At 39.6% G+C, this 15,893-nt stretch overlaps 1 protein-coding gene across 1 annotated transcript in view; it reads left to right on the plus strand.

The window, feature by feature from the left end:
• The window catches only part of pard6b (par-6 family cell polarity regulator beta), a 49,395-nt gene that overhangs the window by 15,963 nt on the left and 17,539 nt on the right, over positions 1–15,893 (plus strand). Inside the window, exon 2 of the mRNA XM_062979750.1 lies at positions 7,197–7,419. Coding sequence (XP_062835820.1) covers positions 7,197–7,419 — 223 coding nt within the window. The remainder of the gene's footprint in view (positions 1–7,196; positions 7,420–15,893) is intronic.

The following is a 15,893-nucleotide window of genomic DNA, read 5'->3' on the forward strand; positions in this document are numbered from 1 at the left end:
ATTAGCATTAGAGGATACATGGAAGACAACGCACACACATTTCCCTCCGAAGCAAGCAGGGTTCGAGCCATCGGCAACACACTAAAGCGAGGAGCAGCCAGCTGGTATGTGCAATTGCATGCCAGACGCGACCCATGCCTGAGGTCAGTGCCCCGCTTCCTCGCCGCACTGGAGAACCGGTTCAGAGACCGGCTAGAGCAATTGAGGGCTCGAGACCAGCTGAAAGGAATAAAACAGAGGGACAAAACGGTGCCCGAGTACGCAGAGGAATTCCTCCACCTCGCGGAAAGGGTACCGGAGTGGTCTGAAGTAACCAAAGTGGAACTATTTAAAGAGGGACTACGCCCCGAGATTTTCAGCTGGGCAGCGCACAGAGACGACCCCGAGACGCTCCAGGGATGGATTCAACTAGCGGGGCGCGTCGAATCTACCCTGGCACAAGTAAAGCGCTTCAGGAGCAGCAGCGGCCAGCAAAGACCGGTGGCGAGAGGTCGAGGAGAAACGAGGAAGCAAGAAAGACCCGGAGGGAGGCCGGGGATTCCCTCCAGAGGAGACGACAACAAACCTAAACCGGGATGCTTTGTATGTGGGAAGACGGGCCACCGAGCAGCGGAATGCTGGGCCCGGAAGGGGGAGCCGCCAAAAGCCCCAAAGCCCAAGCCAGCAACCGGGAGGCGTGCGGAGGAGGAGGTGCAGGCCCCAGAATCTTCGGAAAGATTGGTGAGTCGGGACAAACGCATGATAGTAGTACCAATTTGCCTCTCGGGGCTAGAAAATCGGGCCACCTGCAAGGCGTTTGTAGACTGCGGGTGTTCTAGGAACATTATAACCCCAGAGTTAGCAGGAGCGCTGAAATGCCAGCAGATGGCACTTGACTCCCCAATTGCATTTTCGCAGCTAGATGGATCAGTCGCTGCTGGGGAAGTATCTACAAAGGAATTACGGGGAGTTCCATGCAAAATAGGCAAATGGGGAGGAAGAATATCCTTTGTGATAGCCCCTATTGCCACATACCATGTAATATTGGGGATACCATGGCTCGAACAAGCAAATCCTGAAATAGATTGGAGAGGAAAAAGCTTAGCATTTAAAGAACAGCAGATGCAATGGGAGATAAGCAAAATTGCAGAAGAGGAGGACGAGGAAGACGAAGCAGGGGAAATAGACCCACAGCTATTGCCACCTGAATACAGAGACTTTGCGGATGTTTTCAATCAGAAAGAGGCCAGTAAATTGCCTCCCAAAAGAAATATAGAAGTAGGGATTGAAATAACCCCAGGAGCAGACTTACCAAAACCAAAAGTGTATCCCATGTCTGTGCAAGAGAAGGAGGAATTGAGAAAATACATTGATAAAAACCTGGCTCGAGGCTTCATTAAGCCATCTAATTCTCCTCTCGGGGCTCCAGTGTTATTTAGGAGAAAGAAAGACAATTCCCTAAGATTGTGTATTGATTATCGAAATTTAAACGCAATTACCAAGGACAATAAATACCCTATGCCCTTAGTCAAGGATTTAATTACCGTATTGAAGAAAGGGAGCATATTTACTAAACTGGATTTAATTGAAGCGTATCATAAATTAAGGATCAAACCGGAGGATACTTGGAAAACCGCATTTTCCTGCGCATTCGGCCATTTTGAATACGAAATTTTGCCTTTCGGGTTAAAAAATGGAAGCGGCTGCTTTATGCAGCTTATAAATGAAATACTACACCCGTTATTGTACAGAGGGGTGTTCATATTCCTTGATGATATCTTGATCATTTCTGAAGATAAGGAAAAGCACGTAAAATTGGTCCGGGAAGTTTTGCAGAGACTAAGAGAAGCAAAGCTGTACGCAAAACTGTCCAAATGTGAATTTAATAAAACTCAAATTGACTTTCTGGGATATCGGATGTCTCCAGAAGGGTTAGCTATGGATCCAGCTAAAGTAGCAGATGTGAAAGAATGGGGAGTGCCTCAAACAAGGAGGCAATTACAATCATTTCTGGGGTTTGCAAATTTTTACAGACCCTTCATAAAAGGCTTTGCACAAATAACCGCACCCCTTACAGAACTTTTAAAAACAAAAGGGAAAGGGGAGACAGCAAAAGTGAAAGCTCCCGGCGCCAAACTGAGTTGGACGCCAGAATGCCAAAAGGCATTCGAGACCTTAAAAGAATGCTTCACTGAAGGACCCATCCTAAAACACCCTGATATCGGGAGCCCTTTCATAATCCATTGCGATGCCTCAGACTGTGCGTACGGGGCAGTGCTATTGCAAAAGGATCAAAATGGGAACTTAAAACCCTGTGGATATTTGTCACGGAAGTTCAGCGAAACTGAAAAAAGTTGGCCAATATGGGAAAAAGAGGCATTAGCCATATTAAAAGCCTTAGAATGCTGGCGACACTTCCTCGAAGGAAGCGGAATCCCGTTCGAAATTTGGTCTGACCATAAGAATCTCCAGTATTTAAAGTCTCCTAGAAAATTGTCCCCCAAACAAATCAGATGGGCGCAATACTTCAGCAGATTCGATTTCCAATTAAAGTTTTTTCAAGGGAAACAGAATGTCTTGGCAGATGCTCTTTCACGCATGCCTCAACACGAAGGCCTAACCACAGCAAAGGAGGGGACAATATTCTCTGACAAACAATGGGGCTTAGCTGTCAGGACAAGAGCACAAACCCAAAAGGAGGACACGGCTTTTGTCGAACTCGGCGGGGAAGATAACTGGGGAAATGAACTAAAACAGTCTTATAAAGGAGATCAATGGATCGCGTCCAACGCAGAAAAGGGGGACCAGAAGGGGGGATTTTGGTTTGTAAACAAGAAACTGTATATCCCAGCAATATTAAGGATTAAGATTCTGCATCGTTTTCACAACAACCAGAGCGCTGGTCATACAGGAATTACCAAAACAACAAAGGCAATAGCAAAACATTGTTGGTGGCCAGGAATGAGGAAGGACATAAAGAATCATGTTGTCCAATGTGATGATTGTGCCAGAAATAAATCGGGAGGAGGGAAGCCTATGGGATTGTTACAGACAGTAGCGGAACCTACCAGGCCTTGGGAATGTGTAGCTATGGACTTTGTGGGAGAACTGCCAGTCAGCAAAGGACATCGTTATATTTGGACAGTATTAGACCTGTTTTCTAAACAGGCCCACTTTATAGCACTGACGAAGCTACCATCGGCTGAGAAACTAGCTGAATTGTACATAAACCATATTTACAAATTACATGGATGTCCAAGTAGAGTAGTCAGTGACAGAGGAGTACAATTCACAGCAAAATTTTGGGAAAAATTCTTGGAAATGCTAGGAGCAGAAAGGAGTTTAAGTTCTGCTTTTCACCCCATGACAAACGGGGCGGTAGAACGTACTCAGCAAACGCTTGGGCAGTTCCTTCGAATGTACTCTAACATGAGACAAAATGACTGGTCTAGGTGGTTGGCGTTTGCGGAACTAGACTTTAATTCAACTATACATTCAGCAACAAACAAAACCCCCTTTGAAGTAGTTTACGGGTATGAAATACAACCGTTACCCCAATTGCCGAGGTGGACAGAAAATGAAGGAACAGAGGCAGGGAAATGGAAAACGCAAATGATGGAATGTTGGAATCAAGTGACTGCTTCGTTAAAAGAAGCACACAAAAAGTATAAAACGTTCGCAGACAGAAAGAGGGTGGAAGGCGATAAATTAGATAAAGGAGATCTAGTGTGGTTAAGTACCCAAAACATCAAATTGGGGTTACCTTCAAGAAAACTGGGCCCCAAATATATTGGACCATTCAGAATACAGGGTGTTATCAATGAAGTGACTTTCCAATTGGCATTGCCAAAAAGTTTAGGGAAAATACACCCAGTCTTCCATCGCAGCTTGCTGAAAAAATATATGGGGACTTTAGACAAAATGGACCCATAGAGTTATTGTTTGATTTGTTTCAGGACTATGGTGAAAGAAGAACTGAAGAGGAGGACGAAGAAAACGGGGGCGCCATGTCATGCAGCCAGATCCCAGGGCTGAATTTCCAAGCCCTGAATCTGACTTCATAACATAAACATGCGAGCACCTGGCGGGAGAAGATAAAATGAGCCTGGGAACTCAGGGGTGAAAGTATAAACAATTATAATTGCTGTAGTGTGGGGGGGATAGAAACCTTGGTGGAAATGTGATCCAGAAGGTGGGGTTTGATGATGATATTTGCGTGTGATATTACGTTGCATCAGAAGTGATAAAATTAGATGTATGTAAACATTAGGTCATTCTCGACTTTTCCAAAGTCATGTATTCTTCAATAAAGATTGTGTTTGAGAGCAGCTGTCTTTGATCTGCGTTCAGACTGGTCCTTTGAAGTAAGCCTGACACTACTGTACAGTAGTTGTCATCACAAACCAGCATAACCAAACCGTGAATCCTTTCAAGAATTTCTATATTATATTTTATTGCTATACTGTTTTTAAATTACTATTTTAAATTTCTGTTCGTATGTAAATTTATGTTGTTGTTTTGCTTGTCCCTGTGTAAGCTGCCCTGAGTCCCTTCTGGGACATGGAGGTGGGATACAAGAATAAAGTTATTATAATATTACTAGCTGTGCCCGGCCACGCGTTGCTGTGGCAAAGTGGTGGTGGTATTGGTTAAAAATTGTTGTGTAATTTTTATTTGACATTTGTATTTTTTTTATTAATTTTATTGTAAGTTTTCTTTTTATTTATTATATTTTATTATTTTCTTGTATTATTTTTAGTTATTTTCTGTTATTATAGTATTTTATTGTATTAATTTTTTAGTGTTTTTAATTATTTTTTAGTGTTTTTAATTATTTTTATTGGGTTGCTAGGAGACCAAGTTGGAGGAGCTTAGCCTTCTAACTGGCAGCAATTGGATAAAAGCAATTATTCCTCTCTCTCTAATTAAGACTTTATTTTTCTTTTCTTTTTGTTGTATCAACCTAGAGCCGTGGATGATGGGTTGTGTTGTCAAATTTCGAGGTTGGGGGACCTGTAGTTTTGTTGTTTTGTGGGTCGCCGTGATGCTATCACTCATTTATATATATAGATTATTATTATTTCTTGTTACTACCTTTATTTCCATGTACAACAATCTATGGTATGTACAATTACTGATCCTGCATGCTTCCAAACAAAAACTTTGTTAGGTCTTACTTTTGGGGGAGGCCGTATATTTAGCAATTCAGCAAAACCTCTACTAGGTCTTATTTTCTGGGGATGTCTTATTTTCAGGGAAACAGGGTAGATGCAGGAAATGTTTGCAGATCTTGTTCCTAAACAATTGGAAAGATTTGCCAGTGATGCTCTGTGGTATAATTATTGGTTTTCAACATCCGTAAAACTTGATAATATCAAAGGCAAACTTGAAATAATAACAGACGTGTCCTTTTCCCCTGTACATATTATATTTACACAACTGTAATCCAGCATAAGGAGATGTAATTGCAAGACCCTCCCTTTCAGTGTCCTCAACTCACCTTTCCCAGTTACAGGACTCTGAACCTGTCCATTTCTTGTGGAGAGTTGAGGGGAGAAGTAGACAAAAATTCACTTGTTTCCTGTATCTCCTGCAGATTACGTCATTGTTTTGTATCAAGCTGCAGGAAAATAGCTGGATGTTTGTTGCTCTTCCAGCTCTGTTGTTGTTTGCTTTAAAGTTGTTTCCAACTCTAGGTGACTCTAGGCTAAGGCAACCCTATCATGGGGTTTTCTCAGGAAGGTTTGTTCCTCTGAGGCTGAGAGAGTATGACTTTGCTAAGTCAGTCTCCATGGATGAGTAGGGATTCAAACGCTTGTCTCCAGAGTTCAACTTTCAAACCACATCACCACATTGGTTCTCTACCTAATTGGAAATTGCTGCACTTAGGGTTTAGGTGGGTTTGAGGCTGATGTTCTGCATTCCCATGATTGAGTGGATTTAATGTAGCTGATATTAACAACTGGATGTAGGTTGGGTGGAATGCAAATCAAATTGGGAGCCACATCCTGTGACCAGCAAATTTTGTTCACTAATCCTATATTTGTGGAGGAAGGCTGTAGTTATCTAACTATGAAAGGTACTTTTTGGAAATACAGTAGAGTCTCACTTATCCAAGCTAAATGGGCCAGCAGAAGCTTGGATAAGCGAATATTTTGGATAATAAGGAGGGATTAAGGAAAAGCCTATTAAACATCAAATTATGTTATGATTTTACAAATTAAGCACCTAAACATCATGTTATACAACAAATTTGACAGAAAACGTAGTTCAATATGCAGTAATGTTATGTTGTAATTACTGTATTTACGAATTTAGCACCAAAATATCACGATATATTGAAAACATTGACTACAAAAATGGCTTGGATAATCCAGAGGCTTGGATAAGCGAGGCTTGGATAAGTGAGACTCTACTGTACATGGATATGGTGTTGCTCACCACCATATGATACAGATTCACACAAGCTATTCACAAATACTTGCAAAGATTTGAGGAGGGAAGGCTTCTGGGATAGCTCATGGGAGGGCATGAACTATGCTAATGTGAGTTTTAATGCATTAATTTTTTGCAACCTCAAAGCTATGTTTGCATGGTTAAATAGCTGTCTCAGGAAGCAAGGTGTTTATTTCCCTGGTCAAGGTATGAAATGAAATTGTGTTGAGTAACATCAGTTCAAATTTCTAGTTAATATATATATGTGATATATAATGTCCTAAGGATAGGTATTGCTGTGCCTTAGAATATTTTGCTTCCTTGTTTGGGGTTTTCTGTAAATGCACATTTATTCCCTTTGGCTTGATGGAAAGAGGGAAAATCCTGTTATTGGTATTGCCTTATGTATGCATATGCCACCCACATTTCTATCTTGATAGTCATTAAAATTGAAATGTGGGTGGCATATGGACCAAGTCTGACAACGTGTATAGTAGAAAACACACTTTTGTTTAGGCTACATTTTCACAGTTTCTACCAAGTCTTGAATGTTATTATCTCAAACAAATTAGAATAAAAGAATTAATTGTTATTTATTTATTTACTATATTTATATGCCACTCTTCTCACCCCGAAGGGGACTCAGAGCGGCTTACAAATAAAATGTACGTACAATATATTGTTGGTTAATAATTCAAAACTTAACTATGGATTTAGTGGATCAGTAGTTAAATATAATATGTCGCATTATTAAATTCATTTTTATTTTCTTTTATTTATAGTTTGGTGCAGAATATAGACGATTTTCTTTGGAAAGGTCCAAACCTGGCAAATTTGACGAATTCTATGGATTACTGCAACATGTTCACAAAATACCTAATGTTGATGTCTTAGTTGGATATATAGACATTCATGGGGACCTCTTGCCAATCAACAATGATGACAATTATCACAAAGCAGTGTCTACAGCAAATCCTTTGCTTAGGATCTTTATTCAAAGAAAAGGTAAGTGTATTTTGTTATATATATACTCATGTATAAGTTGACCTCATATCAAAGTTGAGGTTATGGGGTCAAAAGTATGGGTTCTGATATGATTCATGGATAAGCTGAAACCATTCTATAGAGAGGAGAAATGGCCAGCCCTGCTTCAGAGATCCTGCTGCCCCTGGCCACCACCATTGCAGTTGTCCATCCCAAGCCTTCAAAAAGACCAAATGCCACTGTTTTAATCACAAATGGTTCCTTTTATGATAAAGGGTAAGGTACAATACTTAAGTTGACCCATGCATTAGTCAGCCTGGACTTTTCTAGACTTGTATATTAATATAGACAGTAGTTTTGACTAATCTAAATTTCTTTCTGTTACTAGTTTTACCAGAATTTAGCTGTAACTTTGTTTTTATGCCATACTGTTTCTTATGAAAACATACCTTATAGTTGTGTTGCTTATGCTGAGTTCCATCCTGTCGCTTTTCCTTTCAGTGCAGTAGAAAGAAATTGAGGTCTCATTGATGTTGGTGTCTGCCAGTAATTAATCTTTTTTAAAAATCTTGAATCCAGTTGCTTGTCCCAATTGGAGAAGATTTATTGAGTTACTGGGATTTGTTAAAATGTTTACTTAACCTTAGGTGGATCAATTTTAGTAGGGACTAGCAATTTGATTTTAGTAACTTTAAGAAATATTTGAGATTTTGTTGATGCCTGTTAATTTTGCTCTGAATTTTGTTTTTCTAGTCAGAGACCTAGTTGATCGCTTTCTTAATAGTAGTAATAGTATTAGTCTAATTATATTCTCAGAAAGATTAGCAGAAATAAAACAGTATAGGTCAGGAGATGAGAACATATGGATGCATTGTCTGTTGGGATAGAAACACGAGCATAATTTTTAAAAGCCAGCAATAGTTAAAGAATACCATTGATTATCTTACATGAACCACAGAAGAAATGTAACTTTAAAATCATTACAAATCATGCCTCAAACTTTTTAAAGCTAAAAACTGTTAAGCAGTCTCTGCCAGCTATTACTGATATTATTTTAAAATGTTCAGTAAATCAACACAATTAAATAAGGCTTGTTGAAACCCCTTTTGTAAACTGTCTGATAGCTCTGTGATGAAGATCCAGTTGAATGCAGTAAATTGTGGTCAGATTAGCAGTGAGCCATGTGCCCCCTTCTTAACTTGTACATCCAGCTTCAGATGCCATAGTTTAAAAAAATCTTCATTTCCCTCTGATGTCTAAAGTGATGAAGCATAGTTTAGGTGCTGTTTACAAATCAGATGAACAACTGGGAAGGATAAAATGTGACGAATGCAAAACCATTACTGATCTGGTAAATCTAATGTAATGGGCTGAATTCAGCATGAATTTATCAAAAACAAATAATGCCAGACTGATCTTATCTCTTTTTTTGATAGAGTTACAAGCTTGATAGATGCAGAGAATGCTGTGGATGTAGCATATCTTGATTTCAGTAAGGTCTTTGACAAGGTCCCCCATGACCTTATTGCAAACAAACTAGTAAAATATGGGCTAGATCAGTGTTCTCAACCTGGGGACCCCAGATGTTTTTGGCCTACAACTCCCAGAAAATCCAGCCAGCTTACTAGCTGTTAGGATTTCTGGGAGTTGAAGGCCCAAAATATCTGGGGACCCCAGGTTGAGAACCACTGGGCTAGATAATATTGCTGTTAGGTGGATCTGTAATTGGTTAAGTGACCGAACCCAAACAGTGCTCACCAATGGTTCCTCTTCATCCTGGAAAGAAGTGATGGGTGGAATGCCACAGGACTGTTCTGGGCCCAGTACTGTTCAACATCTTTATTAATGGCCTGGATGAAGGTTTAGAGGGTGTACTTATCAAGTTTGCAGATGACACCAAATTAGGAGGGATAGCTAATGCTTCAGAAGACAGGATCAGAATTCAAAATGACCTCAGCAGAGCTGGGTCAAAACTAACAAACTAAATTTCAACAAGAAGGATAGGACACCTCACTTAGACAGAAAAAATGAAATGCATACATACAGGATGTGTGATACCTGGTTCGACAACAGTACATGTAAAAAAGATCTTGGAGTCTTCGTGGACAACAAGTCAAACATGAACCAACCATGTGATGCAGCAGTTTAAAAATCCAATGGGATTTTGAGCTGCATCAAAGGAGTACAGTGTCTAGATCAGGCATGGGCAAACTTCAGCCCTCCAGATGTTTGGACTTCAACTTCCGCAATTCCTAATAGCCAGTAGGTACCAGGGGATACTGTGAATTTATGATGTTGTGTTGACTGTTTATTGCCTATGTTTTGTTCTGAACTTGTTCTATTTTGTGTCACACCTTGAGTGTTTTGTGAGCTGCCACAAGTCCTTCTGGGAGATGGTGGCGGAATATAAAGTTGTTGTTATTATTATTATTATTAATATTAATATTATATAATTGTGGGAGTTAAAGCCCAAAACACCTGGAGGGCTGAAGTTTGCCCATACCTGGTCTAGATCAAGGGGTGTAATGGTGCCCCTCTATTCTGCTTAGGTCAGGCCTCGCCTAAAATACTTGTCCAATTCTGGGTACCACAATTGAAGAGGGATATTGACAAGCTGGAAGGTGTCCAGAGGAAGGCAACTAAAAAGCTCAAAGGTCTGGAGACCATGCTCTATTAGGAACATCTTAAAGAGCTAGTATGTTTATCCTGCAGAAGAGAAGGTTGAGAGGAGACATGATAGCCATATTTCAGTATTTGAAAGGATGTCATAAGGAAGAGAGAGCAGACTTGTTTTCTGCTTCCCTGGAAACTAGGACTTGGAGCAATGTTTTCAAATTATAGGAAAGGAGATTCCACCTGAACATTAGGAAGAACTTCCTGACTGTGAGAGTTGTTCAGCAGTGGAACTCTCTGCCTCGGAGTGTGGTGGAAGCTGCTTCTTTGGAGACTTTTAAGCAGAGGCTGGATGGCTATCTGACAGAGGTGCTTGGACTTTGCTTTTCCTGTATGGTAGGGGGTTGGACTAGATGGCCTGTGTGGTCTTCTCCATCTCTATTATTCTATGATTCTATGATGTTATATCTGAGGCTGGCCATTGTTTATCTTACTTGTTCTCATGAGCTGCTCCATTCAAATCAGAGAAGAAGTAACTGATTGATCTGAGAGTCTGTAAGGAAAGCAACTGCAAGCTGTCCCTCTGCTGGGAAAGAAACCTTAAACACCCCAGCACAGCTTCACAGCAGAACAACCCTGTTTTGTCTTGTGCTGAGTGACAGAAGTTGTGAAAACTGCCATGCTTTAACTGAATGGAAGCAGAGGATCAAGGAAAACATGGACATGTGGAGCTGAGCAGCAGGCAGCACAATTATATTCTAGGAACACAGAATCATAAAAGAGCAGGATCTGAGAAGCCAGGAATAAAGACAAGAATCTCAAGAGAGGGAGAAAGCGAGAGAGATTGAAAGCAAGGGGTAAGGAAAATAAAAAGCCAAGCACAGCAAGTTGGGAAGGGTTCATTTGAGTTGGCACTTGTCCTTTTTGTGTTCCTATTTCTATTTCTTCTTTCCTGGCATTTGATGGAAATCTTGCAGCTTTTATAAAAACCGGAATGATATGAAGAAGAAATGAAAATAAACAAGTGGAATTTTTACAATCATCTTGAAAATAATATATTTTTAAATGATTAAGCAAATAAGCTATGGAGTTCTACAGAGAGAGTGAACTACAGTAGAGTCTCACTTATCCAACGTTCTGGATTATCCAACGCATTTTTGTAGTCAATGTTTTCAATATATCCTGATATTTTGATGCTAAATTTGTAAATACAGTAATTACTACATAGCATTATTGCATATTGAACTACTTTTTCTATCAAATTTGTTGTGTAACATGATGTTTTGGTGCTTAATTTGTAAAATCATAACCTAATTTAATGTTTAATAGGCTTTTCCTTAACCTCTCCTTATTATCCAACATATTCGCTTATCCAGCGTTCTCCCGGCCCGTTTATGTTGGATAAGTGAGACTCTACTGTATGTGCACCTTGTTGAATATTAATTTGTATTCATTGAATGGATAGTCTTTCAGTGTAAGTGTCCACAAGTGACTTGTCATATTCTTTTAAAAATGCATAGAGGTGACATACTTGAGCTAAAGAGAAGGCAAGGTTGGTTTTTTAAACAATTTGGGCATGTATATTACATTGCTGATCTTAAAATGTCTATATCTGTACAAATACAGATAGGGGGAGGCTTATAAATGAGGGGAAAGAATGAGAATGCCACTGAGAAAAGTGGGGAGAAAAGCAAGGAAAACAACCTGCCTCTATTAGGGATAATAATAATAATAATAATATAATAATAATAACTTTATTTTTATACCCCACCACCATCTCCCCAAAGGGACTCGGGGACCCAGTGCAAAGACAATAGCACGAGGCAGAGGCGAGAAGCCCAGTTTGCGGTGGTGGGATGTGAAAGTAGCATTCCCATCCAGGGCTGTAGCCAAGGGGGGGGGGGGGTGTTGGGGGTTCAATTCCCCTCCCCCGAATTTTTTCAGGTTTTAAAAAAACCTGGTTTATTCATGGATTTTAATTGGTAAACCAAATCCCCATGAGTGTCCACTGAAGTTTATCTGTCTTGAGTGTCCACTCAAGTTTATCGATGGAGCCTGATCTCTAAATTATTTTGCATTATGGAACTATTCTTCATGATTCACTAAAAAAAAGTTTCACCCCCCCCCCAATAGATTGCCCTGCTCCCAACCTATTACTCCTCCATGACCCAAACTTTTAAAAAGGTAGCCTTTCTCACTTTCCTCACCTTCTTTTTGGCCTGAACCGCATTTAGTAGCAACTTGGAGGAGCCTGAATAATAATAATAATAATAATAATAATAATAATAATAATAATAATAATAATAATAATAATAATAATAACAATAATAATAATAACAACAACAACAACAACAACTTTATTTTTATATCCCGCCACCATCTCCCCAAAGGGACTCTGGGTGGCTAACATGGGGCCAAGCCCAAAAGAAGAACAAGGTATAACAAATTAAAACAAGTAAAACAAAAGCAACCCGACATCAAGCAAAATAATCAAATTCAACACAATTATACAATAAAAACCATGATGCAACACAACTGCCATTTTTGGAAACCTGAGGTGGATCAGAATGGCAGTGGCTTACTGTAGTCTTTCTGCAAGTCTTGTGAGCTTACAGAGCAACTGCCAGGACTCACAAGGCTTTACAATAAGCCTCTATTAAAAACAGCCAACTCTACTTCACTTCAAGCTCTCAAAATGGTGGGGAGCCAATGCATTTCCAGCATTGACCTGTGGACAGTCAATACAAGTTTTGAGGGGTTGATTCTTAGTATTTTTTAAAGTAATGCACACACTATATACAGTGTGTTTGATTTTGAACTATTAGCATTTATTAGTGAAAATATAAGAACATTAATAGCTCAAAAGAGCATGTTGAATATGTTTTGGGGGGGGGGCAGAAAATGCCTTCTCTCTACTGATCTTTGAAGGCAGGAGGACTTCAAATAGTTATCTCAGTTGTCAGGGAGGCTTTTAGGAAGAATGCAGCCCTTGACACTTCCCATAACCAAATCTGTAAACAATGTTAGTGCAATGGATTTAAGGGCATATGTGTGATTTAGATATATGAAATTTATTTTGTAAAAGCAGAAGAATATTTTTCTGAGAGCTAGTATTTGCTACATCTCCCTTGTTTAGTATATAACTGATGGCAAGTTCATTTGTCTGTTGTGAAATGGCCCTCATACATAAAGGTGAGATTCCCAGACAGTGAATGTTGGTGGAACACAATAAACAAGGGAATAAACATTCCAGGAGCTGGTCTTGGCCAATGCCTGAATTTGTGGCACTGTGCTGCATAGTTTCTCTGACGTAAGTCATACTTAAGAGAGTCCAGAGCAGCATATTCCTTCCCTTTATTTATATAATATATTACAAAAGCTGTAGTCCTCACATGCTTAGTAGGAAGAAAGTCCAGGTGGATGCATTGCTACTTGTTTTCAAGTAAAAGATCGCACTGTGGCAATTTCTACAATGACAAATTTTGCTTCTTTTTTCTTAACTTTTTAAATTTTGGCTATCATTTTTATCTCCCCTTTTTTGTAACAAAAATGGAATCTTTGAAAATAGAAGGACTATTTTATAAAGTTGGGTCCAGCATTTCTGCTTAAGCTCTTTCAGTAGCCATATGACTCGAGCAGATAAGCCACTTTGGACTGGGATTATTACTTATGTTTAACCCCATATGTGTGTGTTTGTATGAGTTATGTAACATATTGGATTCAAATTTTCCAGGAGTACTCTTAAGACAGAATTTTATCAATTTTGAATATTCTTTAACTCCTATTTAAAATTCAAACCAGCTTACGGAAACGTGAAAAGTGCAACAGAGACTCCCCCCCCCCCCAAAAAAATAGAATTTTTCTCAACTTAAAAAGGGTTGAGTGTGAAAGGGTTTCACTCCAACAAAGCTTTTTTTTGCATTTCAGCTAATTTTAAACAATGTTCAATTTAAAAGAATGTGTGATGGTCTATATATTCTTAATAGGCATTCTTCATTAAAAGTTTTAACAATTTCAATATCCTCTATATTTGTCTTTGCATAGTTCAGCTGTATATGAAAGCTTTGTTAGAATGTAACCCTTTTAGCATTGATTTAGAGTACAATCCTTAGTAATAACTCTGATGTATGTGATATTTTAGTAAATTGTATGAAGATATTTTAGTGTAAATGTGGGATATATATATACAGAACAATGCAACACTGTTTTCTGGTTGAACGTGGTTCTTTGACTACAACGGATTGTATGGCTGTGGATCAGCCTTGGGTGCACTATGATTTTGGAGGAGGTAAAATTGAATATTCTAGCCAAGTTTCTGGAATTTAAAGTAAGTACAGGCAATCCCCAACTTACAAACATAAGTTCTGTAGGTTTGTTGTTAAGTAGAATTTGTTTGTAAATTGGAACAGGTACATTTTTAAGTGGAACTCCATATATATATATATATATATACACACACACACACACACACACACACACACACACACACAAGAGTCGGAGCCCCCAGAGATGCAGCAGGTTAAACCTCTGAACTGCTGAACTTGCTGACTGAAAGGTTGCTGGTTCAAATCCGGAGAGCAGGGTGAACTCCCGCTGTTAGCTCCAGCTTCTGCCAGTCGAGCAGTTAGAAAACATGCCAATGTGAGTAGATCAATGGGTACTGCTCGGGGGGGGAGGTAATGGTGCTCCATTCAGTCATGCCGGCCACATGACCTTGGAGGCATCTATGGACAACGCCGACTCTTTGGCTTAGAAATGGAGATGAGCACCAACCCCCAGACTCGGGCACGACTAGACTTAATGTCGGGAAAACCTTTATATGTACTCTGTGTGTGTATGTGTGTGTATATATAATATATGTAAGCTTTGGATAGCATAGGGGAGGGTTAACACCCCTATGCAGTCTGTTTTTCCTTCTGTGTCCCTGTTCAGAAGATTTCACCTCACTTTCTGTCCCTGTAATAATCAGGTTTCAAAAATTTGGCTTGTTGTAGAAACAAAAATAGGCAAGAAAACCTCAGTGGCGACACCTTTCTCCCATGATAATTCTTTCAAGCATCAATTTCCATTCCTGGGTGTAGATTTTTCTCACTTTCTGTTGCCTCACCCCCATTCTTAACTATGAGTCCTTTTCAAAACTGATGTTTGTAACTCATGGCCTGCCTGTACAATAGGGGTGCTGCTTGTGATTGATGTGGACACAGTCTCCTTGGGAATGTAGGTTTACACTCTTGAATGTAACCCAAATTTAATCACACGAAGAACATAGAAATGTGTCCTGTATTTTAAGTTAAAACATTAGCTTGTCTTGCACAATACTGTGTCAAGACTGACAAGCAATCACTCCCCAGAGTTTCAGACAGAATTCTTTCAAAGCCCTCTCCCAAGAATCTGCTTTTGCCAGGCTTCTTCCATCTTGGTGTGGATTATGCCCAGCCCTGGTTAGCCTCTGAAATCAGACAAGATCAGGTTAGTTTCAGATCGTATGGTAGCAAGTGTGCAGATAACCACCCCCCCCCCCCCCCCCCGAAAAAAAAAAAGCTTGGTGTAAGCTGTTTGAGATACCTCATTCTCTCATATGAGCTGAAAAGAGAGGCGTTTTAAAGAGATGTTTCATCAATGACCCATTGTCGGAGGCAGTCTTGGTGCAAAAGTGGGCATTCTCAATGGCCTCTCATAGGCACTGCATTTTTCTGCCAAGGCAGGCAAGACTATGAGCTCCGGTTCCATTGTTCTTCCTCTGGCAGGCCAAGATATTTTTATTCAGGCAGGCTTTTAGCTGTTCCGTCGTCTTGTTGCTGAGCTAGTTTTGACAGGCGCAGTTTGTTTATTATTATTTTTAATCTGACACTTTGTATTAGCTCTTGATTGCTTCTAATTTT

This window comes from Anolis carolinensis, chromosome 4 (assembly GCF_035594765.1).
Source record: "Anolis carolinensis isolate JA03-04 chromosome 4, rAnoCar3.1.pri, whole genome shotgun sequence".
NCBI lineage: Eukaryota > Metazoa > Chordata > Lepidosauria > Squamata > Dactyloidae > Anolis > Anolis carolinensis.